At 41.9% G+C, this 18,928-nt stretch overlaps 1 protein-coding gene across 29 annotated transcripts in view; it reads left to right on the plus strand.

Moving 5' to 3' along the window:
* The first annotated feature begins 6,896 nt into the window (after window positions 1-6,896).
* Window positions 6,897-18,928, plus strand: part of Cdc42bpa (CDC42 binding protein kinase alpha) — a 205,528-nt gene continuing 193,496 nt past the window's right edge. For 14 of the 29 annotated variants that reach the window (XR_001784122.2, XR_001784125.2, XR_001784127.2 and 11 more), the window contains exon 1: window positions 6,897-8,105. Coding sequence is in view for 16 of the 29 variants with exons in the window: in XM_017320119.2 (XP_017175608.1) it covers window positions 7,928-8,105 (178 nt within the window). In the remaining 13 variants the exon portion in view is untranslated. Of the gene's footprint in view, window positions 8,106-17,699; window positions 17,773-18,928 lie in introns of all 29 variants that reach the window. The other 15 variants (NR_153194.1, NM_001359547.1, NM_001359548.1 and 12 more) reach the window with 5 other exon arrangements.

Genomic DNA, 18,928 nt, shown 5'->3' on the forward strand with positions numbered 1-18,928 from the left:
AGGCCCCCACTTTGATGCAGCAAGAACATTACACACAGAACCATCTCCTTGGCCCTAGATGGCTTTTGAGGCAGGATCTTGCTGTGTAGACCTAGGCTAGCCTTAAATTCATGAATGTCCCAGAGTTCTGTGATTATAGGGATGTGCCATTAAGCTCAGCCTCTCTGCTGTAAGATTTCAAAAGAGAACTTAGTGAATGCGGCAGGTGCTTAGCAGAGAGGTTGCTCAATGCATGCTAGCTGTTGTCATTGCTTCTTGGCAGCCATTGTATAACAAAAGACATTGCCAACCCCCTTGGGTTCCTAAACTTAAGTCTAGGTCTGGCAGTGCAGGTGAACAGCAGAGTCCTTGCTTAGCACAGATAGGCCCTGGGTTCTATTCGGGTCATACAAAAGAAGTAAGTGGAAATCCTTAAAAGCCAGCAGGCCAACGGGGAGCCTGTCTTCTTGGCCTAGGAAGAGACTCACCTTGTCTGCTCCTGGTTCTCTGAAGGAGTTTCCATGCCACGCAAAGAACAAGACAAAGCAGAGCGTGGGCAGAGGCTGCCATGCTGGGAGAAGACCGGTGTCATTTCTACCTTCACAGAGCAGAGGATTAAGGGAGAAATCTAGCGAGTAAGCAGGCACGCAAGCAAACAACATACAGTGCTGTAAACATGGATGTACAACGGCAGGATGTGTGGTGGAGGTGGAATTGAACTCAGGACCTCTGGAAGAGCAGTCAGTGCAAGTCAGTCACTGAGCCATCTCTCCAGCCCCTGCATTCTATTTGTTACAAGTGGGACACTTGAGGGGATGTAGACCTAACCTCTCAGTTGGAGTATTAAATAATTTGTCATGTTTTCCAAACCGTTGCCAATAATGTTTAAATCTTAAGTCCTTTGTTGTTAAAGCTTAAGAGGCTTAGTAGGGCGGAGATGTTGATTTTGCGGTAGCCAAGAATGAAAGAAGGAAGAGGGGAAAGAGGGAGAAGGGAAGGAAAGAGAGGGGAGAGGAATATGTTGGGTGACCAAACACAACCTTCATAGGTAAACTCAAATAACTGAGATTCCCAACTGGCCTCTGGCTCCTAGATTTACCTCTGCCTTGCAACAGCCCTCCCTGCGAGGCCATCAGTGAATGGACGTACTCATTGGTGGGGTTGGAACCACTATGGCTCAATGGCTTCTGAGCACTGGTGTATGGGGAACCAGACCTTCAGCAGACAAGTCTTCCAGAGATGCTATATCCAAACTTTAAAGAAGTGAGTTGAGATCGCCCATTGATATGGAGTGCCCTGTGGTGGGTGCCCCAGTGTTGGTCATAAGGTGAGGGAGACCCAGGAAAGGGGACCAAGAAAGAGCGAGAAGGAGGAACCAACTAGGAAATATGATTGGTGCAATCAACTACTGCTCAAAGGTCGGGAGAGAGAGGTGGGTTGTGGACAGCTTATTGCTGTGGTGCTATAGAAGTCACTGGTTCCCCTGCCCAGTGTTCCCAGAGTGTGGTAACTAGAACCTTCAATTCTCACCTTGCGGGCTCTCAGTTCTAGGGAAATCACCTCCACCCCCAGTCCAGGACTAGGAGGGACACACTGTCTTGCTTCTGTGACACAGTAGCCCAGAGTCTGACCAAATGTGTCCTGTGGATACAATTTATAAAAAAAACAAAAACAAAAAAAAACCCTCTAGTTATCTTTTCAATTTTCAAACTTACCAAATAGCTCCAACAGTGAATACTATCTGTAGTATGTTTGACCATACACAGTTTTGAAAATGAGAAAGATAGGGCAAATGGGCAAGATCTGCTGACTAGCAGGTGGGAAATAGTAGTTTGTGAACCCGTTAATCAAACACACACACACACACACACACACACACACACACACACACACACACACGAGAGGAGAGGGAGGTAGTGGTAGGGGTAGGGGTAGAATATGTATGTGTGTATGTATGTGTGTGTGTGTGTGGTACACCTTAGGTTGTCATCTGTATTTTCCTTAATTCTTCAGCTAAGTTTTTGAGCCGGGGTTTCTCACTGAATCTGGAGGTAGTCAGTCCCCCCCCCCCCCCTCAGATGGCCAGCAAGCCCCAGGAGGCTTCTGTCTTTTCTTCCCAAGAGCAGTGTCACTAGGCTTTATATGTGGGTGTTGGGGAACCAACTTAACGTTCAAACCCTGGATCAAAGGTATCCTCTGACATCAACCTGTGTCCCCCCCACTGACTAGCTGGCCAGCAAGCCCCAGGAGGCTTCTGTCTTTTCTTCCCAAGAGCAGTGTCACTAGGCTTTATATGTGGGTGTTGGGGAACCAACTTAACGTTCAAACCCTGGATCAAAGGTATCCTCTGACATCAACCTGTGTCCCTTGGCATGTGCCCACCCCTTCCACTAACAGTAAATGAAAGTCTTAAAAGAAAGCAAGCATTAATCAGAGAGTCTTTTTCTTCCCCCTTTAAATGGTGAGACTTTGCCATTGATATTACTAATATAATGAGCTTGAAATGCAAGGGCTAGCGTGTGCTACTGTTTCTGTCTTCAGAGGATAGGCGAACCTAGAGGGGAGATAGTGAAATATCTTCAATTTGTTTTTAAACATGAGAAAAATGTTTTAAACTGGAATAGAATTATACCCTTTCTCCTCCTCCCTTTCCTCCCTCTATCCCCTCCCATGTCCTTGTCCCACTCTCAGGTTGATAGCTCCTTCTTTGGACACGGACACACACACACACACACACACACACACACACACACACACACAGAGAGAGAGAGAGAGAGAGAGAGAGAGAGAGAGAGAGAGAGGAGAGAATTTTCTAACCCTGATTTTGTTGAGATTATGATTGAGGGCTGGCTACTCTGCTCTGTATAAGCCATCATAGGGGCCTTTGCTTGTCTGTGGAGAGGCTAATTCTCCTCCCAGTGATCATTAATGGCCTGTAGTTCTCTGTCTAGGGGTGGGACCCCACAAAGACTTCTTCCTTCCATGTTAACGAGACCATTGACACTGCCTTTGTTCCAGTCTTGTTTATGCAGCCATTTCTGGGCAAGACTGTTCCATGGGAGACTTACTGGTGTTTTGGCTCTTACAATCTTTCCATCTTCTTCCTCCTCCTCCGTGTTCCCTGAGCCATAAGGGGGCTCTGATGTATCTGTAGGCTGGGCTCTCCACAATCCAGTAATCTTAGCATTGTGTTCAGTTGTGGTTTTTTGTAATGGTCTCCCTTTGCTATAAAGACTTGTTTCTTAGAGGACGGGTGCTGGCCACACTTATCCAGAGTAGATGGCTCAAGCACAGAGAAGGTTCATGGGTACAGGTCTAGACCTAGGCTTGTGGGTCTGAAGAGGTGCAGAGGGTTGGGCACTATGGTTACTTGTTGGTATTTGCTGGAGATTGGTTCTAGGACCTCTCTTCACCCCAGCTCCCAACCTCAGCACGATTCAAGGTTGTTCAAGTCCCCCACATAGTATTTGTAAATAAGTTTCACATGTCCTTTTATATATTTTCCAATGTTTCAAGATTATTTTAAATACCTAGTATAATATAAATGCAGTGCAATTACTTATTATACTGAGTTGCTTATGGAATGTTGATTCAAAAAAAGTGCATATAGTGTAAGTCTATTTTCCATCTGTGGTTGGCTGACACTGCAGACATAAAACCTTCAAATAAGGAGGTCTGACTTTAGAGTAAGTCCTGCTATGCATGAACTCTGTACGAATCATAGTAAGTCCTGAACTCTGTATGAATCACAGTAAGTCCTACTATGTTTTTTACTCTGTTATTAATTAATTAATAATGTTTGTAGGTGTACATTTGTGTGAGGTTGTGAATGCATTGATATGGGACTTGCCCAGTAGGCTAATCTGGCAAACTAGTGAGCTCCAGGGGTCTGTCTGACTTTGTGTCCCTTGTGCAGAGGTTCCAAGTGCTCATGTTTGTGCTTAACTTCTTATGTGCTTTCTAGAGGAAATGAATACAGGTCCTCCCGCTTGCATGGCAAGAACCTTCTCTACAGAGCTATCTCCTCAGGTCCTGTTTGCCATTGTTGTAACTATGCTTATTCTTGAGTAAGAGGTACCAAGTTAAGCATAGGGCTGGTTGTTATAAATATTAATTGGTACACGGCTTCTTCTATTCTTAGCCCTGAGTTGGAGAGTGGATTGGAAAGCTTACACACTGTGGGCTGTTTAACCACACATGTCCTTTCTCAACCTACCATTATACCTTCTCGTCTTCCTTCTTTATTTTTATTTTTCCTGAAAGATAGGGGTTCATTGTCAACATCTTCACAAAACTCTGATTATTTCAACCACACTGGGTGTTTGCTGTGCAATACATTAAACCTCTGATTCTTAGACCGAGTCTCACAAAGACCTTCCCCAGGCTCTTTGCCTTAAGAGCACCCTGTGCCAGACAGCCTGGGTTTTGAGGTAGCACTTCAGGGGATGTACCACCACTGGGCCTGCCCCTTTCTTTGGCTTAAGCTCAGTTTCATTAACAAGCACGTTCACACTTCAACTAGAACATTTAAAATAACACCCGCACAATGTGTTTAGTGTTCAGTTAATTATTAAGTCTCTAAGCTTGAATTATTCAAGCAAAATTGATTGGGTTCAACCTTCTTCCTTCTCTTTGTGCTTTAAAAAAAAAACAAAATAAATTCTCTCCTCTCCTCTCTAAATAATTTGGAAAGGGTTATTTAATAAGTTTCAATACCCTGGTCTGTGGGTGGTACCCAAGGGCTAATTAGAATAGGTAGAAGGACAGGCAGCTTGAGTCTTTTGTTAAAAATTGTGTTTAAGACTGGGGTGCGGTTCAGTGGGCACAGCCTGTTTGCCACCCTGAATTCTTTTCCAAGCCCTGGGAAAAAAATAGCACCTGCAATCAATTCGTATATTTCTATTACTAGTTAGACATTTAAAGAGAACCGACAGGGTTCACCTTCCTCGACAACTGATTTCTAATTGTTTAAAAAAATTCATTTTACCTCTTTTATACGTGCATGCACATATCCCTGCGTGATTGTGGCGATCAGAGGGCAAGGCATGAGAATTGATTTCTCTACTTCTATCATGTTGGGCCTAGGGATGGAACTCGGGCTGTCTGGCTTGGCAGCAGGGGTTTTTCTTGCTGAACCATCTGGTCTCTGTGTGCTCTTTTAAAAAACTTTTAAAAACATTTTTATGACTTACTCTCCTGAGTAAATGAACTTGTTAAAAAATGTGTTGACTTCATTTTAAAAACTTGGTGAGGCTGAAGAACATTTCTTGACCTACATAGATGATTACAGACGATATAAAACTATCCCTTCCCATGCAACGTCTTTGTTAAAATGGTAGGGAAAAAAGACACCAATGGCAATGAAATAACAACAGTAACTAATGTCAAATGATATTATTTAGTTTAGGATCACATTTCACGTCTATAATTTTGTTACTAGTACAATTAAGGAACAGGCACACTCAAAGATTTCATGGCTGGAAATGATTAACCTTTTGTCTGAACCTATCAAGTATCACTCACATGTCAAGAACACATTGAAAATAATGCAGACCTTACTTATGCCAGCAAGAAGAGACTCGGAAAGTATACATTTCAGAAAAGATTCACTATATTCTGCGAATCACAGCAACTTTAACCTGAGCCGTCATTTTCTGACTTATCTAGGCCTTCGTTTCTGGTTCTCCCTGTTTTTGCATTACTGAGATGTAAGAATGATTCATTGCATGCGTTGCCACGGAAAACGGGTGTAGGGAAGGCATATAAAATAACCACGTTTTGGAGGAGGCGCTCACTTGGGGGTGGGGGCGATAACAGAAACGCAATATTCCGGTTTAGCTGTATCAAAAGTAGAACCTTCCATGAGCATTATGGAGGGAACTCTCTCAAAATCTAAGACCACAAAACCCTGAAAGGGCCCCACCAGCAGCAGGTGCCTTGGCTCTTCAGTGACTTGCTTTTTGCTGCATTGCTACCGGGCCGCAGAGTGGCTGTCCCCATACCTGAAAAGTGTGCTGACAGAGAGTTGTAGGTTTGGTGACAGTGACGAACTATGTTGATTGCGGGAGCTGAATCCCCAGGGGAGCTTGTCACCTTGGGTGAAGAATAACAGGCATGATCTAGGATATTTCTGGAGGAAAACATGCCAGGCTTCACATTGGGGGAAACTTTGGGAAACAGAAACGGGAATCCCTCTCCTTTGAGATCCCGCATGCACGACAGGGATGGTGAAGCAGACCAGTCTCTTATTATTTTTCCATCCTGGGGGAGTGACACAAACGCTGTGGATTAGGAACACCGGAAATTAGGAGTCTGGGGCGTGGGAAAGCCGAATGGGGGCAGGGTGGGCAGGTAAACAGCGTCTGGAGCGGCTGTCTTGTCTTAGAGCGGTTGGAAGCCGAGGGTACCCTTGCGGGACCGACGGCATCTCCGCAGAAGTGGAGGAAGAAGGCCGGCTGGGGGGTGGTCACCGCGGGGACCCCGGGCGGCGGCGAGGCACCGTGGCGCAGTTCCCAGCCCGTGCCTCACCGAGCCAACCCGTTCCACACCCGAGTCGCCCCGGGGGACCCCGCTTCCCTGGCTGCGGCAGCCGCAGCGCCGCGGGCCGAGGCGATCCCCCTCCCCCGGGGCTCGGGCTCGGCTGGGCCGCAGCGCGCCGCTTCCAGCGGGGTCGGGGGGCGGGGCGCGCCGCCATTTTGGATCCGGACGGTCCGCGAGCCTCCGCCTGCGCGCCGCGGCGCCGGGAGCGGCCTCGGGGAGCCTAGGGCGCGGGCGCGGGCGGCGCGGGCGCGAGCGGCGCGGGCGGGAGGGCGGGCGGGGGAGGCGGGCAGAGGAGGAAGGGAGTGGTTGGGAGCCGGGCTGCGGCAGCCTCAGGTCTCCTCAGCGGCGGCAGCGCCCCCTCCTCCCGCGCCTCAGCCGCCTGCGTCCGTCGGGAAAGATGCCCTCAGCCCAAGGCTGGGAAGAAGGGACTCGAGTCGCCGCCCGAACCGCGGCTGCCGCCCGCGTCCTCTGAATTCGTCAGCGCAGCCCCTCGCCGAGGGGCGGCGGCGGCGGCGGCCGCAGGGCGCGAGCGGGAGCCCGGGCGCTGCGCCCGGCGGCACGGCGCGGCCCGCCAGCGGCCTCCGGCATGGAGCGGGCTCGCGCGGCCAAGTAGCCGCCGCCCCCGGAGCCCGGCGCGAGAGCCGCCCGCAGCCCGCCTCATCCCGGCTGCGCCGCCGGCCAGGCCCCGGGAGAAGCCGGGAGGAAGATGACGCGTCCTCGCCGCAGTCCGCTGGAAGCAAGACTCGCTGCAAAGCCCTAGGAAGAAAGAGCTCGGAGCGGAGGCTCGGCGTGCTCCGAGCCGAGCCGGGAGAACTGCTCCGGCAGCTGCCCTCCCTTTGCCGCGGAGGACTCGCCCAGGCGCTATCCGAGTGGAGGTTGGGAGCATTTGCAGAATTTTTGGCTTTCCCTCCCCCTCCATACGTTGCCCCCTCCTCCTTTTTCAATTTTTCTTCTTCCCGGGAAGTGAATTGCTGATGCCAAGGGGACTTTATTCATTAATGATGCAACTGGATTCGTTTCAGGATTATGTTGCACGAATTGAATTTTGAATGAAGGAGTTTTTTTTTTTTTTTTTAAGGAGTGTTGACTCTTTAGTTCGTTGTACTTTTAATTATTATTTTATTTAAATGTACAATTTAATTGTATTATTCTCTTAAAATATTAAATCTATATTTTATGGAAACTCACCCTCAAGATATATATGTTTATGGGTGAAATTGGAGACGCTTCCGTTAAGTGAGGTGACTGGTGTATTGGATGTTTAATTCAGCACCGGCATTGCATGACAGTTGTTGAAATAACAAGTGGTTTATTTTTAAAAACCACATCTTTAAACTTTTAGGTTCAGATAGTAACAGTAGACATCGTAAGGGCATTTAAAAGAAAACCAGCAGAAATCGAAGCAAACATGTCCGGAGAAGTGCGTTTGAGGCAGTTGGAGCAGTTTATTTTAGATGGGCCAGCTCAGACCAATGGGCAGTGCTTCAGTGTGGAGACGCTACTGGACATCCTCATCTGTCTTTACGATGAATGCAATAATTCTCCATTGAGAAGAGAGAAGAACATTCTTGAATATCTAGAATGGGGTAAGTTTTCTTCTAATGCGTTGCTGGGCGTGAGCATTATTAACTATAGTGAAAATGATGTGTATAGCCTTAACAACAGAACAAACGCCTATTAGTCAAGACTTCTCTCTCCTAGTTTTTCTTAACTGTTTGCCAGGGCAAAGCGGTGCCACTTAGTTGTTGCCTGGTTGTTTGGCCTTGCTGTTTGTGAACTCACTGCGTCTGGGGGGGGGGGGGGGCGGGCAGCAGCAGGAGCTTCAGAAGGAAGGCTGGGATTGGCAGAATTGGATTATTGAGCACAGTTGTCACAACCGTTCAGTGGGAGGGTATTTGTTGGTTGGAACATTCCTTCCCAGTCTTTGAAAATCACAGGAGATTTGAGGAGATGCTGAAGTCCCTGTGTTAATTTTAGGACAACAGGAATGTGGAGGTGGTGATCAGGGGGTTTAGTCTCATCTCTGGATAGCACTGGCAAAGGAAAGTACTAAACATGGACTTTCCAAAAATCACTAGGTTCCTGAGAAATAATAGAAATTATGTGTATGTGTGTGTGTAAAAAGATGTAGTTGGAGGATGTTTGGAGGCAGCTCCACCTGCCTTAGATTTTATTCTAAATTGAATTTGTGTCTATACTGGCTAGATGTGACCCAGGTGACCTATAGTAGTGGACTAGATCAGTGATGCGGGCAAACTCTGCATGTGACCTTCAAGGCTTGTCTGAACTCCAGGAGCCTCTGATGTCACTCACTCGTGTGAGGGAAGTCTGACATCCAGCAGTGGCCATCACTGCCCAGGCTGGTAGAGAGTGGTACCATAGCTCTGGAAGGATTTAGGCCATTTAGAATTTTGAGCTGTTGAAATACTTTTAGCTAGCTAAATGATTTTTATATCGACGATCTTTATTCCCAAGTAAACCTTAATTTTTCTGAAGTAAAAAATTTAAGTGGCCGTTGTTGTTTCTGTTTTCAAATTCATTCAAAATTTGTTTCTCAAGTCAACTCCCACTTTAAGAATGCTAACATGAAGCAATTTGAATTCTCCAGTTTTCCAGTATTAGATGAGTGATTGCTAGTAGCACGATGTTTCAGGGTTTAAAAGAAAATGTACAAATGTGCATGGGATGATTTCACAAAGCAGTTTGCCATCAGCGTGCTGGGAATGTAAGGAATCTTAAATCAGTTGTCAGGCAACTTCTCGCTTGAGAGTAGGTAATTTTTATGTTGGCACTGACTTTGCATTTACCTGCCTTTTTATGTGCAGGATACAATATTTTATGAAGCATATGGAATCTTACACCCTGTGTTTCATAAACTTAGGAATTCTGTGGTGTTTCTTTTTTTGAAGACTTAAAAGGTTTCAGTACTTTTAGAGTTGGAATTTGAGTCCTTCAGTTACAGCTTCATAGTGATACTGTAGTCTGTGATTATGATTGTCATTTAATATCCTTTTCATTTGCAAAACGGTAGGAGAACTCTTTGTACATAGCAGTGGCAAATATAATTTAAAATAGTGTATTATATAAGTGAAAATGCATTTTCATGGCTTCCTGATGTGTGGTAGTTTTATGCTATGGGGTATTTTGCCATCTTATTAAAATAATCTCTGTATCTTCCATTTAGCATCCTTTCTTGGATTTTTTTTCTCTGTTTATGAAGACACTTTGCAAACACATACATACATATTTACTTATACTAAAAAGTAAAACAAAGATCAAGTGTTTGGCTACATTCACTATGTTTTTTTATTTTTTCAGAGAGAGGGTTTTATGTCACTCTTGAAGTTTCTGTGTAACTGAGACTGGCCTTGAACCTTGGCCCATCCCCCTCTATCTTTACAGTGCTGGCAGTATTGTGCATTACCATGTGCAGATTATATAGTGCTGGGAATTCAGTTCAATCCCCAGTCCAAAATCATCTTTATTCTTATTAATAATTTCATGTCTTACCTTTTTAGTTGTCTGATATATGGTATGATGAGACTCTACAGTCTCATAAACCATTACTGGTGCTTTTAAAAGGCTTATTTTTATTATTTTAAATTATCTATGTGTGAAGGTCTGGTATGTGTTGTAAGTGCAAACTCCTGAGGAGGCCCCAGACATCTGATCCCCTTGGAGCTGGATGCTGGCGGCTGTAAGGTGCCTGACATGGGGGCTGGGAATCAAACTCAGGTCCTCTGGAAGAACCATTTGCCCTCTAAGCTACCAAACCATCTCTTCAACTCCAAGAGAGAAGTTTAAAAGTTAAAAAACTCCCCCTCCTCTTCCTTCTCTTTCCCTTCTCCTTCTTCTCCTTCTCCTTCTTCTTCTTCTTTAGATTATAATAGTTATATCATTTCCCCTTCCTTTTCTTCCATCCAAACTCTTCTATAGCTCTCTTTCAAATTCATGGCTTCTGTTTTCTTTGTTTTTCACACACACACACACACACACACACACACACACACACACACAGACACACACAGACACGGAGAGACACAGACACATACATAGACACACACACATACATATATACTCCTAAAATCATAAATACATGCTTAGTCTGCATGATGTTACTTGTATTTATGTTTTCAGGGCTGAACATTTGGGTTTGGATAACCAGTCGGTGTGCTCTTCCTGGGGAAGAGAGACTAGAACTTTTAAGGAATTATTTTGTGTACTTTAGGCTCTTAAGCCTCTGGCATGCTCTTCCCTTCATAAGAATTCGGAGTGGAAGTGTTGCAGAGATGCATCCTAAGTGGTTTCGTTTACTGTCTTTCTTTGTGGATCTTAGATTAAGAATGATGGTGTCTTTTCATTTAAGTATTGCAGTGAGTCATTCCTCCTTCATTTATTAGTCTATCACTACATTTTGGGAAATGTTCTATAATGTTCCCATTGCAAAAAATGTATAAGACTATCTAGATTAGGTTTTCAGATTATGAATTGACTGCACCTTAAATTTTCAATGAATTAGCTTTTTGGGATGGAAATTTATAAGAATATTACTAAGGTTAAATTTGACATTTTAGATTTGCTTCAAGATGTCATCTTTGGTTTGATTTTCGTCATTCAAAAAGTATTGTCTTTAAGTCTTTTAAAAGACCCAGTAGTTGAAATAGAACAGTGTAATTAAACATTCCATATTACATGTTAAATATTTGTGTTCGGCATTTGCATTATTGGAAGTACCACCTAGAGGCTCCATAGTTTTGCAAGAGATGTCTGGTTACTTTTAAACACGTAGTCAAACTTTTGTGTGTATCGCTCCATTAATTTCATTTGACTCCAAGTTATGGTCCATTTCATTTCTGTAGTGGTACAGGTAATGTTTTGTTCTTAACAGTACCACAGGAAGAAAACTTGACTATGCCAAGTCAAACATGCTGCTTTTCTTTTATAGCCTTTCTTGGTTTTGGTGCTGAGGAAGAAAAGTAGAGTAGTTGAGAGGAAAAAGGGATTAAGTCAGTGAGTGCTTGCCCGAGGGGATACAAACACTATAAGACCAGAGGTCACTTCTGAACTTAATAATGTATATTTATTTTCTAGTTACAGCAAGCAAGACTTGAAAAGCTTTCTTTCCTTTGATTGTTAAATTGTTGAAAAGATTTCTACTTATAGTCAGTAAAATTTGAAAGACTGTCTTTGATTTTTCAAGTGTTGGAAAGGTTATGGTTTCTGTTTTTGTTTATATAAAAATAATTTTGTTGTCGGTAGTGGTTATAGTCAAGTTATAGTGGAGCTATAGAAGTAAAGTAGTTGTGATGTTGGAAACTAACTTGTTAGTGATGACTGATACATTCACTATCATTACATTGTTTTTCTTCTACTTTGAAATGAGAAATATGAATGTTAAGGAATTACTAATTTATTTAAAAAGTGGATATAGGATAATACTACTCAGAACAAGAGGAACTGCCAGGATTCCCTGGATGTAGATTACTTTTCTAGACTTTCTGACCTTGATCTTATAAGATTTCATGTAAGTTATCATTAACTGATTTTATAGCTTACTCAGATTGTATGCTACACCACAGGATAGTCTGATTATTAAACTTACTGCTAGGTATATCAACAGGTATTGTAAGATAAACATTAGAAGTTAGTTAGCATGTGTATGTATGTATGTACGTACATGCGTATGTATGTATTTATTATTGAGACAGGGTTTCTCTGTGTAGCCCTGGCTGTCCAGGAACTTGCTCTGTAAAGACCAGGGTGGTGTTGAACCTGGAGATTGGCCAGCTTCTGCCTCCTGAGTGCTGGGATCAAAGGAGTGAGCCACCAATGCCTGGCATAGAGTAGCTTTGAAGTTTATTCTTAGTTTTTTCTTGTGTGAGTTGGGGTGATGATGGCTTGATTGGAAGGAAGGACCTGAATCATTTCTAGAATACTTTACTTGTTCTGTATGTCTGCTGTTCCTCACTGTTAACTTTTCCTGAGTAGAAATATTTATCATACAGAATTGCTAAGATATTCATTGAATAAAGATTAAATTAATTTTTAAATAAACTCATTTGTGATCATTGTAAATGTGTTTAAAGTATAGGTAGGTCACTTGTTTTCTTTACACTAGTCATGAAATATTCTGTTTTAAGAATGGATGTGGTTTATCTGAGCCAGTGTTGACATGTGCCGGAAATATTCTAAATGATAGTTTACTGTTTCTCTCCCTTTTTCCTTTCTCTTCCTTCTTCCTGCTCACTTCTTCCTGAGGGAGTTGACAAATAATATTGGTTACTGTAACAACTTGCAGTATTGATTACTTGGTTAGTAAACTGTTTAAAATAACAATGCTCTGTGGATGAAAATGATGTCAAGGTTCTCATTTTAAGAATTTTAGAAGTATTTCATATGGAAACAAGGCATACTTTACTCTAGCAGTGTGAATAAATACTATAATATGTTGGAAACTTTATGAACTGTCCCATAAACCTTAGGACTTGATTACTACTACATAGTAAGTCCAATCTGCTTTAGGGCAAAAGAACCAAACTTGGCATGAGTTTCCTTGTGCTACTCAAATCTTACTACCAGGAAACTGTGTAAAGCTCATTCTTTTTCATTCAGTTGGGTGTAATAGTTAAAAAAAAACAATATATGAAGTCTAACCAACATTTAAAAGTTAGGCTAGGAAATCAGGTTCATCATTCTTAGAGAGAGGAAATAGAGAGCATTTGTGCTTTGTCACATTTCTCACTCTTGTGCCTTACAGACTGAGAGTAGAGGAGTTTGGAATGTTGTGTAGATGCAGATATATATGTTAGCTAATAATGAGAATATTAGAAGCATGGCTCCTGTTTTCGGAAAGAACATGTCAAAGATCCAGGACAACAAATAGATAATTTATTTTTATAAATAAATAAAAAGGGGATGTACATAGGGATGAGATTGGGAGGGAGAGGGGCAGAGGAGAGCCTGGACTAGGGAGAGGATGAGAATGGAGAGAGAGAGAGAGAGAGGGAGAGAGAGAGAGAGAGAGAGAGAGAGAGAGAGAGAGAGAGAGAGAGAGAGAAAGAAAGAAAAGGGAGGGAGAGAGGCAGAGGAGAGCCTGGACTAGGGAGAGGATGAGAATGAAGAGAGAGAGAGAGAGAGAGAGAGAGAGAGAGAGAGAGAGAGAGAGAGAGAAAGAGGGAGGGAGAGAGAGAGAGAGAGAGAGAAAGAAAGAAAGAAAAGGGAGGGAGAGAGGCAGAGGAGAGCCTGGACTAGGGAGAGGATGAGAATGAAGAGAGAGAGAGAGAGAGAGAGAGAGAGAGAGAGAGAGAGAGAGAGAGAGAGAGAGGAAGAAGAAGAAGGAGGAGGAAGAAGAAGGAGGAAGAGGAGGAGGAGGAGGAGGAGGGAGGGAGGTGAATTCAGGTGAGTATACAAACCCTTTAGGAGTAGTTTGTCTTTGAATTCTTTTTTGAACTCTATTTTTGAGTCAGGGCTTCTTCATCTAGTTTACTTCTCTGGTTTGAAAGCGTGTTCCTTGAATCCATGCCCTATTACTGAGGGGTGTGTGTATGTGTGTGTGTGTGTAAATGTGCAGAGAATCTTGTAAGTTTGGAAAATTAACACAGATATAATTCAAGTAAAATATTTCAGGTTATCCTGGAATTTACAAAATGTATTGGATTACAGAATCACCATTTTGAATAACGTCTGTAGGGTCGATGGCAAGTCTTCTAATGCATAGTCTTAGAGAAATGGTGTTCCTTTGCAACTTTTTATTGAGGTTAGAGAGAAACTTTGAGAAACTTGAATCTAGCTTTGAGTAAGTTATATTTTACTTAGTGCCTGTAGACTTATACCTCTGTGTGTGAAAGTCCCATGATCTGAGAGATAAATTTAATCACGGTAGAGTAGTAATGGTGCTGTTGATAGAATGACATCTAAGAGACAGGCTGCTCACAGTGGGCTTGGAATGGTCCACTGAAGGCCTGTGCTGCCAGCTCCTGGATGACTGTGATGTCCTATGACATTCTTCTTGTTCTAATCGAACTAACTCCCCATGGAAAGACATTTACATGATTTTAGATGCAGAAATTCTCACTTTGTTTTTATAGCGCCAGTTACTATAATTTTAACATTTATAAAACTATTTTGCATCTAAAAATTTATTCATTATGATGTTTAGAAAGAAAAAGCCTTGACTCTTGCAATTTCATAATCCACTGTGTTTTGTTTTCCCCCAGGGTAACAGTGTTTTAGCTAAGCAATTGGTTTCTGTCCTCTCAATTTGTGGGAACTTTTATTACTATGTATAATGGTGTGTGCATTTCATGTGTCAGCATCTGTTTGTTTATATGTATTATAAAGAAACCAGATGATCACTCCTGTTTATTAAGGAGAAACCCATGCACAACCGGTGTTATTTTGGCAGTGTGTGGACAGCTAAAAATTTGTGATTACTGTAAAGTTTTGTTCTAAGTTTTAGCATGGTAGATAATAATACTGGAGAACAATCAACCTGATTGTTCAAAAACAAGTGAAGAGCTTTGGATTTAGACTGGGTCCTTTAATTATTGGCTAGGTGATCTAGGCAAGTTATTTAACCTCTTGAATCTGTGTTATATCAGCTGAAAAGGAGTGGACATTACTACAATATTTTACCAGAAGATGAAAGCAAGTTTAGAAGTTTTCAGTCCCATTCTGATTTTTTCATTTTTGATACAGGGTCTCATGTAGTCTGTGAACTTAATCTGACCTTAAATTTCTGATTCTTTTGCCCCTACTTCCTAAGTGCTAGGACTAGAGGTGTGCACTGTTATATCTGGTTTCTATGGTGATAGGAATTAAACTGAGGACCTTGTGTAGATGCTAGAAAAGTAATTTACCTACTCAGTTATATCCCAGTTTCCATTCTGATTTTTAAATTTCTATGTTATTTAGTCTGAAAATAAAGGAAGAACTAAAATACCAAATTGGGGATTAAGTTTAAGTTAAGTATATACTAATACTAATTAAAGGATAAAGTAAATTCACTATCAACAAGCATTTATATCTTCTTGATAATATCTAAAACTTTTAAATTTTATGTAATTGTTGGTGTATGAATGTTATGCATGTCTGTGTACCACGAACATGTCTGGTGCCCGTGGAGGCCAGAGGAGGGCATCAGGTCTTTCGAAATTATATTTTTTGAAAGTGTCTTTCTCAGCTATGCAAACAGTCTTAGGTATTCTTTTACGATGTTTTGCATTAAATGTTTTGTTCTTTCTAGCTAAGCTATTGGGGAGGGGAGTAAATATTAAACTGATACTGTCTTTTCCACCACCAGTAACAGATACTATGCAGTGACTAGTTACAGTTTATTTTTGTATATGTGGCTTCAATCTGAAAATTAGTGGTAGAGTTCTAAAGCTCAATTCAGAAGGTTACATTTTTTATTGATGTGGTGTTCATGTAGTACCTTTTATGGACTAAAATTAGGCAGCATCCACACATCCATGTGATATTTCAGTAAGTATGAAGAAAATGAACACTTTCCACAAGTATTTCCTAAACTGCATTTCAAGAGGCACACTGAATATTCCACAAATTATGGGTTAATTGGATATGTAGGGCTGGAAACTAGTATTTTGAATACATTCTTTTTTCCTTATCATAGAAAAAGTTTCACAAGCTCTGAACAGAAACCTTGTGCAAGGTTGGCCCAGGTCACTTTAACTGTGGACCCTTGAGAGGAACACTGGATTGAACTTGGGGCACTGTGGCCACATGAGGAAACCGTAGGCAGTGGCCAGAGTCTTTAAGCAGGTTATGTAAAAAGCATATTTAAAAAAAATATTGTCACAGTGTGCTCAGAGCACAAACATAGGTAAGGGTTTGGCACATTTGCATAATCTAGAAACCAGCGTAGCTGAGTTTAAGTTGGGGTAGAGTTCAGCATTGGACAGGAAGATCTCACCTGTGTTGGAGAGTTCATACATGCAGCATCTGGTTTGCAGAGGTGCTTCTCCTAGCCTAGTGGTTGTTTTTTTGTTTTTTGTTTGTTTTTTGTTTTGTTTTCCTTTTTTCAGTAAAGCATGGTCATTTTCCGTTCACTGGTACAGAGAAACTGTAAAGTAGAACAAAGCTAATTGGATTTTATGAGCACTTTATACAAATGGTAGAATTGTCCAGTTCTAGCAAGAATCTTGTCCTTAAGTGTCAGTGCTCACTAGGGGTGGCTAATACCCACGTAATCCATATATGGTGAAAAGCAGTGAGCACTACTTAGAAGTAAGTGTTCTGTGCTGAGATTTAAAAAATTCTTGCTTGACATGACTAAAGCCTCATTTTGAATTGCATCACTGACTCCCTGTGGTTTTTTTGTCTTGACCAAAAAAATTACCATAAAGAAACATTTAGAAGTATACTAAAATCTCAGGTGTTTGTGAACCTGACATAGTAATATGGTGCCTCTCATAAAGCTTTTCCATACTGTGTGCCCATACTTTCTTAGCATTTGTGGTTAGAGCCACACTATTCGCAAGATTAGCGTAATTTCTATTTCTGACTTTTTAAACTGCATGCCTTTGTAATGTGTCATCCTTAGTGACGATGCATGCTACACTAACAGTTCCCTCCAGGAAGCCCATTGCTGTGGTAGCTGCTTGAGATGTGACTGATGTTACCATCGTGTTCCTCTTGCTTTCATAACTGTGAGGTAGTATCAGTTAAGTACCTCCTGAGTTATCCTGCTTTTCCTCTGTTTTTGTGTATCTGGCTAAATTTATTTGTATTAAACTGGTAAATATGGTTTTAAACATTCCTGAGTATTACTGTTTTACTGTGTTTTCCTTTCAAATGGCAGGAAGCCTTTAACATATTACATGTCTCTAACTTGAAAATATGATGTCTTTATACATCCTGGAATTTAATAAAACACATTTCTGTCTGTCTGTCATGTCTGTCTGTCTGTGTCTCTTTGTCTCTGTCTCTCTAGCCTTGGCTGCCCTAGAACTCACTCTGTAGACCTGTCTAGCCTTGAATTCAGAGATCCACCTTTGAAAGGCGTGCGCCAACAGCGCATGGCTTATACATGATTTTGTTATATCATGATCATGTTAGTATCATGCTTAATATCTTTCATTGACTCTGGACAGCTTTTCATGATAGTTTTATTTAACTTCTGAGCATGATACATACTTTTTCTTTTCTTCCTTATTTTAAAGACAAGGTGTGCCTGTATAGCTCAGATTGGCCTTGGTTTGTGCTTCCTCTTCCTACTGAGTCCTAGAATTACAGGTATGTATAACTCCCTGGTCACAACTTTTATACAGTGCTCATCTACTACCTTATATATTTAACTTTAAAAATGTTTTAATTGAAATAACCATAATTGTACAAAACTGCAAGTATTGTACACTTTTTCTTACTGAAGTACAAGAATAATTTGTTTACTGATGTCCATTCCTTTACAATATGTTTGTATGTATATCTACATACTTTTATATGACCATATGCAACTGTTCAAATCCAGAAATTAACATTGATGAGATACTGTCATTTTATTTTCAGAAACTTTTGAGTTTATCAGTTGATGTAGTGGTCTTGTTAGAGCAACAGGATTCCGTCTGGAACCCTGGGTTATGTGGGAGTGGTGTATCTTGCAGTGTTGGTTAAGCCAGGTAACCTGGGTTATGTGGGAGTGGTGTATCTTGCAGTGTTGGTTAAGCCAGGTCTTTAGGTTTTCCTTGACTTTCACAACTTGGTCTCTTTTGAGGATTGCAGGCCTTTTGCAGTAACCTCCCCATTTGGATTTTCCTCACAGTTCAATTTAGACAAAATCTTGTTAGTATCTCAGAAGCAGTGCAGTCAGTGTTGTGCTTGCATCCTGTCAGGTGAGGCACAGGTCTCACACTGTTTATTACATGCTGTGCTGACACTCACCAGGCTTCTCCACTGTAGTTCCTGTTTGGGTGGGGTGCGCTGGAACATGCCGGTCCTCCTAACACCAAAGAGGCCGAGGCAGGATCATGAATGGAAGCTCTGCTGGGCTGTATAAGAGAATTTGAGCCTGGCCAGAGCAACACATCGAGGCACAGCAGCAGCAGCAGCAGCAGCAGCAACAGCAACAGCAGCAACAACAACAACATCAGACAAACGAACTGAAATCATGACAGAACAATTATTTCTTTCCCTTTATAATTATTGGAGAGGTATTTTATATTATGTGTCTATCCTTGCATTATTAAATTGTATTTATATCTAGAATAACTTATGTGGTTTTGTGTGTGTGTGTGTGTGTGTGTGTGTGTAGCTTAGTAGGTTAGAACCCTCACTACAGATTAGTAGAATTACCCAAGTGCTTCAGGAAGGAACAAATTGTCCCCTATCTTCAGTTTTTCTCTTTGAAAATGTTTCAAATTAAAAAAAGTGAAAACATGATGAGAGAAGTAGG

Source organism: Mus musculus, chromosome 1 (assembly GCF_000001635.26).
Source record: "Mus musculus strain C57BL/6J chromosome 1, GRCm38.p6 C57BL/6J".
In the NCBI taxonomy this organism is placed as follows: Eukaryota; Metazoa; Chordata; class Mammalia; order Rodentia; family Muridae; genus Mus; species Mus musculus.